Raw genomic sequence first — 18,213 nt, 5'->3', positions numbered from 1 at the left:
ATCAATATCGGTGCAAATGTGAAGGTGGTATTTTTTATGTGACTGTCTAGAATATACAGCTACCCCTACCACTGGCATTTTGTGCAGCCCACAGGTGAGATTTTGATACTCTTTCACTTACTATGTGCAAACTGTTACTACTACAGAAAAAAATGGAACAGGACCTTTTTGTGGGAAATTTAATGCAGTTAAATTTTTCCTAGAGACCACAGTTTTAGAGTTATTCTAGTAAACCATACCAAATGGACATTCAGCCACACCCCCACTCCCAAATTCAACCACAGTTGGTCAGGATTTCTACAGTAGTATGTTGTTCATTGCAAGCTCTCCTACCACTGCACAAATATTTGTGACAGACCGAATTATTTCCCACATTTGAAATTTTCTGGCCTTCACTGGCTGACATTATTATGGCATCAGTGTAGCCAGGCCTTACAAATTGTAAAATTGATGTTTGTGTAAATTTTATGTAACAGTTTTGTCAACTTTAGCAGCTTTAAATAACAGTTACATCATTGTACTTGTAAGGCCTTAGACTATGAAACTACTATGCTAAGGATGAATTTTGGATCAAAGTGTCAATGTAATTCATTTTAGCATGATGTTTACAAAAGCAGTAACCCTTACAGGAATGGTAATATTCGTAGTACTAACAAAACAACTAACTATGTTGTTGTTGTGGTCGTCAGTCCTGAGACTGGTTTGATGCAGCTCTCCGTGCTACTCTATCATGTGCTAGCTTCTTCATCTCCCAGTACCTACTGCAACCTACATCCTTCTGAATCTGCTTAGTGTATTCATCTCTTGGTCTCCCTCTATGATTTTTACCCTCCACGCTGCCCTCCAATGTTAAATTTGTGATCCCCTGATACCTCAGAGCATGTCCAACCAACCGGTCCCTTCTTCTTGTCATGTTGTGCCACAAACTCCCCTTCTCCCCAATTCTATTCAATACCTCCTCATTAGTTATGTGATCTACCCATCTAATCTTCAGCATTCTTCTGTAATACCACATTTCGAAAGCTTCTATTCTCTTCTTGTCCAGACTACTTATTGTCCATGTTTCACTTCCATACATGGCTACACTCCATACAAATACTTTCAGAAATGACTTCCTGACATTTAAATCTATACTCGATGTCAACAAATTTCTCTTCTTCAGAAACTCTTTCCTTGCCATTGTCAGTCTACATTTTATATCCCCTCTACTTCGGCCATCATCAGTTATTTTGCTCCCCAAATAGCAAAACTCCTTTACTTCTTTAAGTGTCTCATTTCCTAATCTAATTCCCTCGGCATCACCCGACTTAATTCGACTACATTCCATTATCCTCGTTTTGCTTTTGTTGATGTTCATCTTATATCCTCCTTTCAAGACACTGTCCATTCCGTTCAACTGCTCTTCCAAGTCTTTTGCTGTCTCTGACAGAATTACAATGTCATTGGCGAACCTCAAAGTATTTATTTCTTCTCCATGGATTTTAATACCTATTCCGAATTTTTCTTTTGTTTCCTTTACTGCTTGCTCAATATACAGATTGAATAACATCGGGGAGAGGCTACAACCCTGTCTCACTCCCTTCCCAACCACTGCTTCCTTTTCGTGCCCCTTGACTCTTATAACTGCCATCTGGTTTCTGTACAAATTGTAAATAGCCTTTCGCTCCCTGTATTTTACCCCTGCGACCTTTAGAATTTGAAAGAGAATATTCCAGTCAACATTGTCAAAAGCTTTCTCTAAGTCTACAAATGCTAGAAATGTAGGTTTGCCTTTCCTTAATCTTTCTTCTAAGATAAGTCGTAGGGTCAGTATTGCCTCACGTGTTCCAACATTTATATGGAATCCAAACTGATCTTCCCCTAGGACATATTCTACCAGTTTCTCCATTTGTCTGTAAAGAATTCGCGTTAGTATTTTGCAGCTGTGACTTATTAAACTGATAGTTCGGTAATTTTCACATCTGTCAACACCTGCTTTCTTTGGGATTGGAATTACTATATTCTTCTTGAAGTCTGAGGGTATTTCGCCTGTCTCATACATCTTGCTCACCAGATGGTAGAGTTTTGTCAGGACTGGATCCCCCAAGACCGTCAGTAGTTCTAATGGTATGTTGTCTACTCCCGGGGCCTTGTTTCGACTCAGGTCTTTCAGTGCTCTGTCAAACTCTTCATGCAGTATCGTATCTCCCATTTCATCTTCAACAACCTCCTCTTCCATTTCCATAATATTGTCCTCAAGTACATCGCCCTTGTATAGACCCTCTATATACTCCTTCCACCTTTCTGCTTTCCCTTCTTTGCTTAGAACTGTGTTTCCATCTGAGCTCTTGATATTCATACAAGTGGCTCTCTTTTCTCCAAAGGTTTCTTTAATTTTCCTGTAGGCAGTATCTATCTTACCCCTAATGAGATAAGCCTCTACATCCTTACACCTGTCCGCTAGCCATCCCTGCTTAGCCATTTTGCACTTCCTGTCAATCTCATTTTTGAGACGTTTGTATTCCGTTTTGTCTGCTTTTTTACTGCATTTTTATATTTTCTCATTTCATCAATTAAATTCAACATTTCTTCTGTTACCCAAGGATTTCTACCAGCCCTTGTCTTTTTACCTACTTGATTCTCTGCTACCTTCACTACTTCATCCCTCAGAGGTACCCATTGTTCTTCTACTCTCGTTCTCTTATGCTCTCCCTGAAACTCTATACAATCTCTGGTTTAGTCAGTTTATCCAGGTCCCATCTCCTTAAATTCCCACCTTTTTGCAGTTTCTTCAGTTTTAATCTACAGTTCATAACCAATAGATTGTGGTCAGAGTCCACATCTGCCCCTGGAAATGTCTTACAATTTAAAATTTGGTTCCTAAATCTCTGTCTTACCATTATATAATCTATCTGGAATCTATCAGGATTCTTCCATGTGTACAACCTTCTATCATGATTCTTGAACCATGTGTTATCTATGATTAAGTTATGCTCTGTGCAAAATTCTACCAGACGGCTTTCTCTTTCATTTCTTTCTCCCAATCCATATTCACCTACTATGTTTCCTTCTCTCCCTTTTCCTACTCTCGAATTCCAGTCACCCATGACTATTAAATTTTCATCTCCCTTCACTATCTGAATAATTTCTTTCATCTCATCATACATTTCATCAATTTCTTCATCATCTGCAGAGCTAGTTGGCATATAGACTTGAGCTTCGTGTCTATCTTGGCCACAATAATGCGTTCACTATGCTGTTTGTAGTAGCTTACCTGCACTCCTATTTTTTTATTCATTATTAAACCTACTCCTGCATTACCCCTATTTGATTTTGTATTTATAACCCTGTATTCTCCTGACCAAAAGTCTTGTTCCTCCTGCCACCGAACTTCACTAATTCCCACTATATCTGACTTTAACCTATCCATTTCCCTTTTTAAATTTTCTAACCTACCTGCCTGATTAAGGGATCTGACATTTCACGCTCTGATACGTATAACGCCAGTTTTCTTTCTCCTGATAGGGATGTCCTCTTGAGTAGTCCCCGCCCGGAGATCCGAATGGGGGACTATTTTACCTCTGGAATATTTTACCCAAGAGGATGCCATCATCATTTAGCCATACAGTAAAGCTGCATACTAGTGGGATAATAGCCCAATCAATAGACACCAAAGATGATCATATATTGGTAACAGTTCATGTAGTTGGAAATTTTTACACAGTTCTAGGAGGGAGTGCTATGAACAACATACTGACTGGAGAGGGATGAGTATGTGGTGGGGGTGTATGTGAAGGACACTTTTATACATTTTTTAAAAATAAAACCATGGCTTCCAGTGATACACATCCCAGTACAAAATTTAACTACATTAAATTTTCTACAAAAAGTTCCTGCTCATTTTTTCTGTGTTGCTTGAAGTGACAGTAGTAGGTACAGCTGAATCACCCTGTATGAAAGATGTTGCAAATGGTGACAATTCATTGTTTAAAGTAGTCAGATGTCTTTACATGCACATAAAAGATAATCATTGGATACTACCATATAAAATGTGGATGTAGCTGAAGTTTATAAAATCTCATAAAAATAGATACACTGAATCACTTAGCAAAGCAGTCCCTTTTTTGCACTTAGTGTTGCACATTATGTGCCAGGGCAAGACATAAGTCAATTAGAATGTGTGTGAAATTATTTTATTTCTTACTTACAGACTACCTTTAGTTATTTTTCTGAAATCAATCTTGTTGCAGCCTCCAGAAGAACATCTTCATCATGGTGAAATAATGGGGTATTACATTGGATACAGAGCAGCAAATTCATCAGAGCCATTCCACTACAAAACATATGAAGTAATTCCTGGCATGGAATTAAGGAACATACTGTCTGGACTTCGTAAGTTTACAGAATACAGTGTACTGGTGCAGGCATATAACAGGGCAGGTGCTGGACCAAGGAGTGAAGAAGTTCTAGCAATGACAGATGAAGATGGTAAGACATTAAAAGAATAATCTATTATTTATTTCATTTTGAGTATTACATGACCTTTCTCCGAGTGATTAATTGACAGAAAGAAAACATAATAACTGCAGGTTAGAAAAGAAACAGAAAATTTGTAAAATTAAATTACTACATTTTATGACTATTTATTGCAAACTCTTTACTATGTAGTAGATATTATAGACAAAAAGAGCAAATGAGAGTTTCAGAATCGCTTATTTAAATGTGATATTTTTGCATGACAGGATTCACACACTATACCAGTTAGTAGATAGCTAGAAGAGTATTGTGTCATAACATACAATTTCAAGTCATTGACTCGTGTAGAGTCTCATCAAAACACAAAAACTAGCTTACAATTTTCCTTACAATATCAGTAATATAATATACTGTACTAGAAAATTAATCAATTAAGCAATTAATATTTGTTCTTTGGAAGTAACAAACTTTTAAAAATCAACACTCCTAAGTACTTGCTCCTTCCTGCTCAAATTTTCAGGTTGTCATTCATGAATTCTTCTACTTCATAGAAACAATTCTACACTAGTTTCTCACATAATGTTTTTCTCAGTGTGTACTAAATTAATGCTGAACTCTTCTCTTCCTTTCACTTCTAAATAATTTTTTGCACCCATATAAAGTGGAGTTTGAGCATAAAATTTTAAGCCGTGGTTGGGCAGCATAAAATTATTTTGATTTTTGGTGTTGTAATCATGCTGAAATTGATCTCCTACAAATAAATCAAGTTTACTGTGTATAAAGATAATCATCTCATAGATGCATAGTGAGAGAACATTTAACATACTTAGATTTTTTAGGTGTGGGTGACTTGATTTTCCTCGCCTTACATTGTGCATATTTCTAATGAAGGTTTCCTGAAGTATTAATATTCGACGCATGGTTTGTGTTACTCCTAACTACAACTCCATAGCTTATTATTGACTCAAAGCAGCTGTGATATACTACTTTTCTTATGCCCATACTGGTAGCATTGTATAATATCCTCTTTGTAAATTCTAGGCTATTTAATTTATTTTCAAGGTACTGTACATGTGAGCTCCATGATATATTTTAATCTAGTTGCATTCCTGAGAATTTCACACAACTATCTTCATGCAAATCCTGGTTTCTGTGACTGACCTGAATATCATTTAATTTCACTTGTTTTATTCTAAACTGCATTGACTGAGTCTTTTCCATGTTTAATTTTAACCTGTTTAAACCAAACCAGGTACTATCTAATTTTTCTAAAATGTTTAACACAGTTTGGGGAATTTGGTCAGTACTGTTACTTGCAATGATTACAGATGTTTCATGTGCAAATAAACTAAGTGACATTTAGTGTTAAGTGGTAGATCATTTATGTAAAACAGAAACAGAATGGGACCTAAGACATAACCTTGGAGTACTCCATGTGAAATGATTTTCCATTTTGAAGTATAAGTCCCTCTCTCAGATGATGTAACCACTCTTTGTCTTCGGTTGGTTAGATAGGACTTTTTAAACCATTGTAATACCATGCCCCTAATTCCATACTTTTCCAGATTACAGAGTAGCAGGAAATGGTTCACATTATCAAAGGTCACAAAAAATTCCTGTGGCAATACAGTGAATTGTCTAGAGAGGAGCTAATTCTGCCTACAAAATGCTTTATAGCAAAACCTGAGGTTTTGTCTTTTTGAAGTCCATACTGATTTTTTCAGATGATTTTAAATTTTTCAAATTTTGAATTTGTATGCTGACTACCTTTTCAAATATTTTTATAGTGATGTGAGAAGAGAGATTGGGTGATAGTTTCCCATAGGTTCTTTTGTGCCTTTCTTGAATAGTACTGTGTACTTCAGAGTGTCTGGAAAATAATCTTCTTAATTACTGTAGATAGTGGCTGTGCAGTTATTTTAGTGATGTTTTTAACACTTTTGTTGGTATCTCATCCCATCCTGCAGATGTTTAACTTTTTAGTGATAGTATCACATTTTCTATATCTTTTTTATTAGTTTTGGTAAATATACTGAAAAGTTCACCTTCAAATTGCTTACTGTTGAAGAAATTTAACTTATCTAGTTAATCTTCTACATTGATGTTTGATTTGTTTACATGTAGAAAGAATTCATAAAATAATTCAGAAATCTGAGCAGAATTTACAATAGTTTTATCCTCTATCTTGATTTCAGAAATATCATGGCATCTAACTGTGGCACTTGCTTCAGATTTGATCACTTGCCACAATCCCTTTGATTTGTCTTCATTATCCAAAATAAAACTACTATTTTCCAGTTCTTTTGTTGCTTTTACAACCTTTTTAGAAATATTATTGTAATTTTTTTACATAGGTAACAAAATCAGGACCCCTGTTATGTTTTAGTTCCCTCTATAGCTGTCTTTTTCTTGCATTCGATATTTTTATTCCTTCAATAATCCACTCTACCTTATTTCCTACTTTTCTATGATGTACAGTAAGGGGGAAAGTTCATTAAAAGCATGTAGGAAGTTTTCCAAGAAAGAAGCAAAATTTTGAGAACATGAAGTACAGTGATCTATAGCCCCCTCCACATTATTTAATCTATGATGGAATAAGTTAATATTTTCTTTGCTGAACTGACATTTGGTGTAGGGTTTTTTGTGCAAATTTCTATTGTTTTTAGTAACTCCATAAACAGAGCAATGATCAGAAAATCCTAAATCCAAACAACACATATTTGCCTCATTATAAGCATAATTGGTTGAAATATTATCTAAACATGTTGCCAATATGTCATTTACTCCAGTGAAATCAGTGAATTTAGAACTGAAGCCTGATATTAGAATCCCTCTTCTTGGTTTATTTCTGAAGTTCTTGCAACAGACACTGGAATTTTGATGAAAAATGTTTCATTAGGACTGTGCCTGGAATTCTTTAATCTCTCAAGCATGATGGCTTTAAAAGAATGACAAATTACTAACTCAAGACTTAAAAGTCTATAATAACTAACTTGACTGAATTATATGCATGCGCATAACTTGCTAGATATTAGAAGTTATCCATTTGCAGATGGTATTGTTTGAGCGACAGTGTTGAGTGCTTGCTAACATAGTGCTTGGTTTAGTTGTTCAGATGTTCACAGAATTAAAGAAATAGAAAGAATAAAATTTAGTACCCCCCTCCTCCCAATTTCAAATGAGACCAGTGGACTGGTAAACTTAACACCATTATTCCATTAACAGTTTACTGTGTCTCCCAACCATAAGACGTTGTGCACTGACTCCATGAACTTTATTTTTAGCACTGGAATACTGCCTGATGATCAGAAACTCTCCCGTTGTCAGACAAACTTAATTATGTGCCTTTCTTACACCACCAGAATTCAGACCAGCTGCATCAGTATATTTCCTCACTTCAGCAACCTTGGCACCTAAGGAGGGTTAGTAATACTTTGGCAAGTGCCACATCCTACTGAGCTTGAAAAGGCCTATTTTTCAGAAGTGCATGCAGAAAATTCTTCCAAAAAGGAGGATATTGTTTCTGCTTCAGAATGACTGCTTTGTCACCTTTTTCTTCATTTGCTAACTCCTGTGTCTTGAGTTCATTATTTTAACAGAATACATGAGACCCTCTGTTCTTTGACCATTTCTCAATATGACATTGTTGAATTTATTTCAAAAGTAATAATTCCATAAAGCTCAATGTGGCAAAGGATTTGTATTCACTATGAAAAGCAAAATTATTTTTAATTTCCAAATAGTTCGTATAGAAGTCTACACTGTTCTTTAGTCCAAGACAGTCATTACCAGTGCACAATATCATGTATACTACTTATTTGACATGCTGTTATCCTTCGACACATCCCTTGATTGTCTGATGATATGCATTGAAGGTGATGTTTTTAAGAAAGCAGAGACATAGCTTTATTGTTAATAAGTGACAGTCTATTTGTTGTCAATCATTCGTTGTCTGTATATAACCAGCTTTACCTTGACAGTTATGAAGGTGGAAGAATGCATTGCTACTGTGATAAAAAAAAGTATGTTGCATATGGTTACAAACTTCTGCTTAGTGATCTAAATTGTTATCTTTAGTAAACTCCCTTGATACTATATGTGCTACATCTACTGTACTTTGTCCATACAATTACTATTAACAGCTGTTTGGATGTATGTCTGCTGTTGAAAATGAGACACAAACCATCAAGTATGCCACAGAAGAAACTGTTCATTGCTATGTTATCCCTCTAATTATGAGAAGCATGAAGAATGCCAGGATAAAAAATACAAGGTTTGAATATAGCAGCCTATCTGAAGTGTCCTCTTGCAGATGATACATATGCTTATTTGGAGAGAGATGTGGAAATATAAAGGGCATTCAAATAGTCAAATGAAAATGAGACAGATGGAAAAAATTAAGTAAATTGGTTATTATTTCAAAAGTAATCACCATAACTGTTAATACATTTATCCCACTGTGAGACGAGATGGTCAGCACCTTCATGGAAACATGTCTGTGGTTGCCTATGGAACTGTGACTCTACACAAGTGTGCACATCTTTGACTGAAGCAAATCAAAGGCCACAAATGTCAAAACAACCTTGGCAACATGGGGGTCTGCTCACATATTTACAAGACTCCTTTTAGTACTCTGCAGAAATTTTGCCAGAAAGCTCTTACACATCCTCCATATAATTCTGGCCTCTCCCCATATGATTTATTTATGCCTGGAGCTTCCAAGAAAGGCATTTTTGGCCATTGATTTGCTTTGGATGGAGAGATGCATGCCTCAGCACAAACATGATCCCACAGACAACTACAAACATTTTTCCATGACGGCACTGGCCATCTTGTCTCACAGTGGGATAAATGTAGTAACAGTTATGGAAATTACTTTTGAAATAATAACCAGTTTACTTATGTTTTTCCATCTGCCTTGTTTTCATTTAACTGCCCCTTGTAAAATATTTATGACCACCTCAAAAAATGGTTTCATCATTCTCTCAAAATGATTTAGGGAAACCATGTGAAAACTAAATTATGATGACTGGTTTGGATATGAACCTCATCTGTTTTGATTACAATTCTCATAGCATGACCAACAGTTTTCTGTGAGTGGGTACCATTCTGGTAGTGAGAGTGAACAGGTGTCAAGTGCCGTTATATTTAGTTTCATAAAAAGTGGTACATGCTCATTTCTGATACTTGCTGAACACAAAAGTTATCACTCTCCTACTGTGTTGATTACTTTCATCACTAGGAGTTTTTAGATGAGTATATTATGTTCAAAGTAATAAACAACTTGTCAGTGCATTTTAAACATTCCTGATGAACACTGCCTTGATTTTCTGTTCTTTGGAACAACTTATGAAAGATCATAGTACTCTTTTTTTCAACTTATGAAAGGTCATAGTACTCTTTTCTTGAAGACAGTCATTCAACATTTAGATGTAGGCTATTGAATTTTCCAAGCAAGAATCATCAGTGCTTAATCTACAGAGCAAGAACCAACACATTTTGCTAACTTACTTATTAAGAAAACTACAACAAACTACCAACAAACAGTAAAACACTATTCAAAACCGACAAAACAATAAGGATCCCTTCTGCAGATCAAGCAAATAACAACTAATTCCTGCAATCAAAGTACCCTTTGACTCTATACCCATAGAACTGTTTCACATCAAAGTCAGCTGTTAGCAACTGGTAGATAGCATAACACACAGAAGTGACATACCATAATTGTTGCGAAGAGAGGATGGTCGAGGTGGGATACCGTGGAACTGGCCAATTGTCCATGCATTTGGCGAGTCGAGTCAAGAACTGCCCACTGACGGTCAGGTGCCGGCTTATCTAGCCCCAGGCAGAAGAATATTTCTGGGACCATTTGCATATATGTGATTGCCAGGAGATAGTTCATTGATCATCACACCCTTTCCTCTGCTGTTGGTTGGTGCCTTCTGATGGACGGTGGCTGCACCTACATGTTTGTTATCAACTGTGGTACTTGCTGGTAAACATACGTGTATTGGACAGACTTCGCAGCAGAGCCAGCAACTTGCATCACTGTTCTGTCTGGGGTGTTGCTGCTGCAGTAGGCATCTGTAGTGACTGGAGCAGTCCTTCTCCCCACACTACAAGGGGCGATGCGAAGGCACATCTTCACGTCGGTTCCAGGTTCCACTGGTGGAATGAGATGACGGTTGGCAGTGGAGGTGCTGGTGGTGGGGGCAGCCTCATTGACATCCATAAGTGAGAGACCCGTCCACGGGGATTCTGTGAAAGCTGGCGTTGGTGGCTGCGACAGCGGGAACATCAGCAACTGCGACTGTGGTGGCAGCAGCTGTAATGGCGATGGCTGCAACAGTGGCAGCTGTGATGGCAGCGGCTGCAAAGGGCTGTCCAATGAGCCCCCAGCCTCCTGAAAGACCTCAGACCAAAGGCATGGTACCAGAGAAAATGGGAGCACCGGGCCCGACCCACGACAGAGCCGTAGCTGGCCAATGTGCTTCTGACAGAGGCGACCATTGTCAAGGATGACAGTTGCCATCATGCGGTTGACAAGCTTGGAGACCTTGGTGGGAACGCAGCAGGGGCAGCTCTTGGGAAACACCAATGCCTAGACTGGATCCTGCAGAGAGAAATGCAGTCACGCCGATACTGGTACAGCCAGACAACAGTAAGCAGGAAACAGTGGTGACAAGTGCATACGATGAGGGCGGCTGTGCAGCTTCTCCACTGGAGAGAATCCATCGTGACCAGAAGAATGATAAGTAAACAGGAAGAGGTTGAGGCAGCCTGGGAGTGATGTTGACACAGTTTGGACTCTGCAATTTAAATGTGTGAACAAACCTTTCAATCAACCCATTGGATGCAGGATGGAACGGCACCATATGGAGCAGCTGGATGCCCAATGTAGCACAGAAGGAAATAAACTCTTTCAATGTGAACTGCGGGCTCTTGTCCATCACAATTGCCTTCGGTAGACCCTCAAAGATGAAAATATGAGAGAGGGCTTGAATGGTGTGAGCGGTAGTCATTGAGGACATGCATGCAATGTATGGAAAACCACTGCTGGTGTCCACCAAAATGTGCCAGTAGTACCCGTGGCTTAGGAATAGTGTCTTTGATTCATAATCAAAACGTCTTTGGTCCCGAATTTGAATCCCACCGCTGCTTAAATTTTGATTAATAATCAGCAGCAAACCAATACTGACAATGATAGTTTAGGTATACATGCCTATCTCACAAGCTGAAGATGAAGAGATAGAGAAAGTGTATGATGATATTGAAAGGGTAATACAGTTTGCAGACATAGACTCAAATCACAATATAGTAGTGATGAAGAGTAGCCTGGAGTTTAACACATTAGTCAGGAAGAATCAATATGCAAAGAAGTGGAATGCGGAAGTACTAAGGAACGACAAGATACGGTTGAAGTTCTCTAAGGCTATAGATACAGCAATAAGGAATGGGTCATTGGGAAATCTCTAAAAAGGGCCATCACAGAATTTGGGAAGGAAAACATAGGTACAAAGAAGGTAACTGCAAAGAAACCATGGCCAACAGAAGAAATACTTCAATTGATCGATGAAAGGAGAAAGTAAAAAACGTTCTGGGAAACTCAGGAATAGAGAAATGAAATAAATAGAAAGTGCAGGAAAACTAAGATGAAATGGATGCAGGAAAAATGTGATAACATCGTAAAAGAAATGGTTGTTGGAAGGACAGACTCAGCATACAGGAAAGTCAAAACAACCTTTGGTGACATTAAAAATGAGGATGATGACATTAAGAGTGCTACAGAGATTCCACTGTTAAATACAGAGGATAGAGTGGACTTAAGAGCAAATAAAGCACTAGGGATAGATAACATTCCACCAGAATTTCTAAAATCATTGGGGGGAGTGGCAACAAAATGACTTGGTGTGTAGAATGTATGACTGTGGCGACATACCATCTGAATTTCGGAAAAGCATCATCCACACAATTCCAAAGACGGCAAGAGTTGACAAGTGCAAGAATTACTGCACAATCAGCATAACAGCTCATGCATCCAAGCTGAATGGAAAAGAAAACTGAGGATGTGCTAGATGATGATCAGTTTGGCTTTAGGAAAGGTAAAGGCACGAGAGAGGCAATTCTGACATTGCGGTTAATAATGGAAGCAAGATTAAAGAAAAATCAAGACTCATTCATCGTATTTGTCAACCTGGAAAAAGTGTTCGACAATGTAAAATGGTGCAAGATGTTCGAAATTCTGAGAAAAGTAGGGGTAAGCTATAGGGAGAGATGGGTCATATACAATATGTACAAAAGCCAAGACAGAATAATAAGAGTGGATGACCAAGAATGAAGTGCTTGTATTAAAAAGGGTGTAAGTCAAGGATGCAGCCTTTTTCCCCTACTGTTCAATCTGTACATCGAGGAAGCAATGATAGAAATAAAAGAAAAGTTCAGGAGTGGAATTAAAATTCAAGGTGAAAGATTATCAATGATATGATTCACTGAAGACATTGCTACCCTGAGTGAAAGTGAAGATGAATTACATGATCTGCTGAACTGAATGAACAGTCTAATGAGAACAGAGTATGGATTGAGAGTAAACCGAAGTAAGATGAAGGTAATGAGAAGTAGTAAAAATGAGAACAGCGAGAAACTTAGCATCAGGATTGATGGTCACGAAGTAGATGAAGTTAAGGAATTCTGCTACATAGGCAGTAAAATGGATGATGGATGGAGCAAGGAGGACATCAAAAGCAGACTAGCACTGGCAAAAAGAGCATTCCTAGCCAAGAGAAGTCTATTAATATCAAATATCAGCCTTAATTTGAGGAAGAAATTTCTGAGACTGTACGTCTGGAGTACAGCATGTTAGTGAAACATGGACTGTGGGAAACCAGAATGGAAGAGAACCGAAGCATTTGAGATGTGGTGCTACAGACAAATGTTAAAAATTAGGTTGACTGATAAGGTTAGGAATGAGGAAGTTCTGCGCAGAATTGGAGAGGTAAGGAATATATGGAAAACACTGATAAGGAGAAGGGACAGGACAATAGGATATCTGTTAAGACATGTGGGAATGACTTCCATGGTACTAGAGGTAGCTGTAGGAAGAAAAAAAGAAAGAAAGAAAGGACCATAGGAATGGACCCGCAAAATAATCCAGATGGAGCTAGGACCACAGGGTGGCAGTCAGAGGCCAAGGATGCTGACAGGAGGAGCGGGAACCCACCATGCAGGTGATGTTACTGTCCATTCCCCACCAATAGACATGTTGGCAGGTGAGGCGACTCATCAGGATGATCCCCCAGTGCCCAACATGTAGGAGAGCGAGGAACCACTGACAGAGGGAGGATGATGTCATGACATGCAAACGATCAGTGTCCCCTAAGAGACTAAGAACCCCACCATGGATGGAAAAGTCATTGGGGTGAGGCCAGTCCACCTGAACCTCTGGATCCAACACCTGATGACAGTTGGAGGGCCACTCTAGTTGAATGAGGCCATGTGGTGTGCAACAAGCCAGGCCTTCAGTGGCAGTAGGGCAATGGTGGAGGAGGCCACATCATCTAAACGAAAATAAGCAACCTGATAAGCTTCGAAGTAAGAATCCACTCCCATAGTAAGTCGAGAAAGAAGATTGGAGTTGGCGTGGAGACCTGTGATCCAGTAATGGATGTCATAGGTGTATCCTGCAAGGAGCAACATCCAGCACTGCAGGTGGCAAGTGGTCCAGGTAGGGATGGCGGACCTGGCGCAGAACACAGAGACCAAAGACTTGTGGTCCATGTAGATCAAGAACTGGTGGCCATATATGAAGTCGTGGAAGTTCTTGAATCCAAATACAATGGCTAAGGCCCCCTTCTTGATATGGCTATAGTTGTGCTGTGCATGTGATAGGGTTTTCAAGGTGAAAGCTACTGAAAGCTCAACACCGTCAATGATATGAGCCGACACAGGCCCCAGCCCATAATCTGACACATCAGTGGCCAAAATAAGAGGCTTGGTGGGATCGTGTGGGACAAGGCATGGTGGCGCAAGAAGAGCAGATTTGAGATGCTGGAATGCCCAATCACATTCTGGCAACAAGGTCCAGGGAACATTGTTGCAAAGCAGGTGATGTAGAGGCTCTGCCAGAGCTGCAGCATGTGGGTTGAAACGTCAATAATAGTCGAGTTGACTCCAGATGGATTTGATGTGGGATACATTTGTGAGTGTCAGGCCCGCAGCACCCGTAGGTCACTTGGGGCACAAAAAATTGGCATTTGGTCCTGTTGCACCACAACCTTGAAGTCTGCAGTACTAAGATGTCGTCTAAATAATTGGTGGTGCTGGGGACCTCCTTAGTCACTGACTCCAGAAAGCGTTGAAAGATGGCTGGAGCACTGGTGATCCCAAAGCACCCAGAAGAGCCCAAAGTGAGTATTGATGATGAGGACCTCTTTAGAGGGAGCATCAACTGACAGCTGGAGGTATGCTTCCCTAAGATCAATCTTGGCAAAGATCTTTCCACCCACCAACTTGGACAGAATATCATCGACCTTTGGGGTAGGGTAAGAGTCAATGACAGTCTGGACATTGACGGTGGCCTTAAAATCTCCACAAACCTGGAGGGACCCATTCAGTTTTTCGAGGATGACAATGGCCAAGCCCAGCGACTGTGGTGAACCGGAGTCAGAACTCCTGCCTCCTCAAGGCAACGCAGTTCCTTGTGTAGGATGTCCCACAGGGCGAAAGGCATGGGATGAGCCTTGTGAAACTTCAGAAACACTGAGGGAAGTAGTTTGATGTGTGCCTTGAAACCGGACACCCTGGGGAGGAATCAAAGAAGATGTCAGGGAAGAAATCGAAAAGCTCCTGTAAAAGAGCATCAGGGGGCACAGATTGGACTGGCAGGGCTGAATCATGGATCTCAAGGCCAAGAGAGATCCATCCCCAACAGATTAGTGGCTGTGGGGGCGGCCAGGACCAAAACTCGGGTGGTGACGTCTTGAGAGAGATACCGCAACTGTGCCAGGAACCACCCCTGCACACGGATAATGTCATTACTATAGCTCTTCAAGGGGGTCTTGAAAGGGCAGAGCATTGGAGCACCCAAGCAGCAGTGAGAGCCACCATCAATAATAATAGCCGAGGGCCCTGTGACCAACTGGAAATGGAGATGAGTCCTGTTGATTTGGACCATTAGCGCAATAGACCCCACTGTGTTGGGGAGAACTGTCTGGACAAAGTAAACGCATGGCATCTGGTCAGAATCCCCTAAGCCCAAGTCCGGAGGGACCAATGCCATGTGGTCCATTGACAAAGAGGAGTGGCAAATGTCAGCCCAATGACACTTCATCCTGCAGGCAGAACAGACCACCCACTGGAAACGACAATCACGGCTCAGGTGTGTAACAAAGCATTGACGACAGGGGAGCAACCTCTGACAGTGCTGAGCCCAAGAACAGATAACCTGGTTGGGAGGAGGAGGAGGCAGCAGTAGAGCACCCGCTGTGGGCCATTGGCGTGGCCGCTGCCCCGGTGACAGTGACTCTGAGCGACAATGGGGTGGCCATGCGGCAAAGACCTGCAGTGAGGCATGGAGTGCTGCAGATAAACAGGAAGATTGTTCATGGGCACGAATGACCAGCAGACATGCTTCCAAGGAGGGATCCTTCAGCTTCAACAGATCCACTCAAAGGGCATCATCAGGAGCATGGACCAGAATCATATCGTGAACGTGGGCTGAACCATACCAGTGCTTACACCCTGGGTTGGCACAAGAGAATCGGCAGTCCCAGGAGAACCCTTAAAGGCAATGTGATCCATTCCTTGTAAGACTGCGATGGAAACTTCTGACAGCTGAAGAACTTGTGGTGAGCTGCCATGGCGTGGACCTGGGCATTAAAATACACTGCTAAATTGGTAGTCAGCTGTTCATAAGGGAGGTCATGGGGTTCCACCTCCAGATGCAACTGCTGCACTAAGCGATAAATGTCAGGACCCACATAGGCAAGAAAGAATGCACAATGCTGGCTGCTGTTGATGATTCTATGGGCAAGGAAATGTTCCAAGCGAGCCACATAATTACTCCACAGTTCAGTGGCAGGAGCGGCCAACAGCGGAACCTCTGGAGGAACACCAGTAAAAGCCTGCAGACACTGAAACAGAAGTTCATTCATGTGTTGCATACAACCCAACACCTCAAGGACACAAGCCAATGGTGCGTTGACATCCAGAATACCTTCAGCCATGGCAACAAACAATGGAGCAATGCAGGAATTCAAACAAACTCATCACCACTGCTAAATCTACAGAGCAAGATCCAATTCCTTTTGCCAACTTATTTATTAAGGGAACTACAATAAACCACCAACAGTAAAACACTCTTCAAAACCATCAAAACAATAAGAATCCCTTCTGGGGATCAAGCAAATAACAACGAATTCCTAAAATCAGAATTCCCTTCGACTCTATACCTGTAAAACTATTCCATGTCAAAGATGGCTGTTAGTAGCTGGTAGATAGCATAACATGACAGAAGCAACATATCATAATTGTTGCGGAAGAGAGGATGGTCAAGGTTGCACACCGTGGAGCCGGGCAATCTTCTACACACTTGGTGAGTCAAGAACTGCCCTTTGAACGGCCAGTTGCTGGCTTATCTTGCCCCGGGCAGAAGGATATTTCTGAGACTATTTGCACACATGTGATCACCAGAAAGTAGTTTGTTGATCATTGCACGCCCTTCCTCTGCTGTCAGTTTATGCCCTCTGATGGACAGTGGCCAATCCTACATGTTCTTTGTCAGCTGTGGCACTTGCTGGTAAACACACTTGTGTCGCCCAGACTTTACAGCATAGCTGGCAACCAGCATTGCTGGTCTGTCTGTGGTGTTACCACTACAGTAGACATCTGTAGTGACTGCAGCAAGCATCTTACTTTTCTGATTTTCCATATTAAGTGTGGCACCCAGTAGGTTGGGTAGTAAGCCATCATATTGATTCACAGTTTAGTGAGCTGCAGCAGTCAGGTCTTTTGGGACTTCTCATCTGCTAAAAATTCAATGTGCAGGTGTCTTCCAGTGCAGCATCAAAGTTTTCATATACATATTTGCTGCTGCAAGATGTCCTAGTTTCAGATCATCTGTGGGAATCAGCCTTCTTATTTTAAACTAATGAAAACAATTTACAGCCCTGTGTGTAGAAATGACATTGTCTCTCAAATAAAATGTGTGCCAAACATCAGTTGCACTATTGTACATTCACACATTTTTCTATGTTTTAGCAAAGTCACTGCATAACATATCTCAGACTGTGATTTGTCTGCAACTGACACACTTTTCAGCCCTCCCACTGTTGCTACTTCAATACCCACATCATAGTCAGTATGATACCTGAACCAATAACAAATGTTCATTCATATACTGTTTGTGCATTTCTCTTGAATGTGGACTTAAAAACCTTTGTCATGACATTTATATCCTATTCAGCCACTATTTCTGTCACATTCCCACATAGTACTTGATTATCCAGGAACAGGCATTAGTGCTGCAAGTGCCATAAATCACATTGGTTGTTGTATTTCTACACTAACAAGTGTTGCAGGCATTACCTACTTTCTTGTTAAATAGTACCAGTTATGATTTTTTCAAAAATCCTGACAAGCAATACAGAAAATATTTTTTTGATGTACAATGACAATGATTGATGAGAATTGAAATGATTTAGAAAATAGTATAATTGCCATAGTAATTACGATTGTTGTATCATTCATTTCTTTTTTATATGT

General features: G+C 40.1%; 1 protein-coding gene across 1 annotated transcript in view; it reads left to right on the top strand.

Annotated features, from left to right (window-relative positions):
• The window catches only part of LOC124775687 (Down syndrome cell adhesion molecule-like protein Dscam2), a 194,666-nt gene that overhangs the window by 2,244 nt on the left and 174,209 nt on the right, over window positions 1–18,213 (top strand). Inside the window, exon 5 of the mRNA XM_047250516.1 lies at window positions 4,230–4,467. Within this exon, the coding sequence (XP_047106472.1) occupies window positions 4,230–4,467 (238 nt within the window). The remainder of the gene's footprint in view (window positions 1–4,229; window positions 4,468–18,213) is intronic.

This window comes from Schistocerca piceifrons, chromosome 2 (genome assembly GCF_021461385.2).
Source record: "Schistocerca piceifrons isolate TAMUIC-IGC-003096 chromosome 2, iqSchPice1.1, whole genome shotgun sequence".
NCBI classification, from domain to species: Eukaryota; Metazoa; Arthropoda; class Insecta; order Orthoptera; family Acrididae; genus Schistocerca; species Schistocerca piceifrons.
Note: the sequence above shows the minus strand (reverse complement) of the source record. Positions and strands in the feature narration are given on the sequence as shown.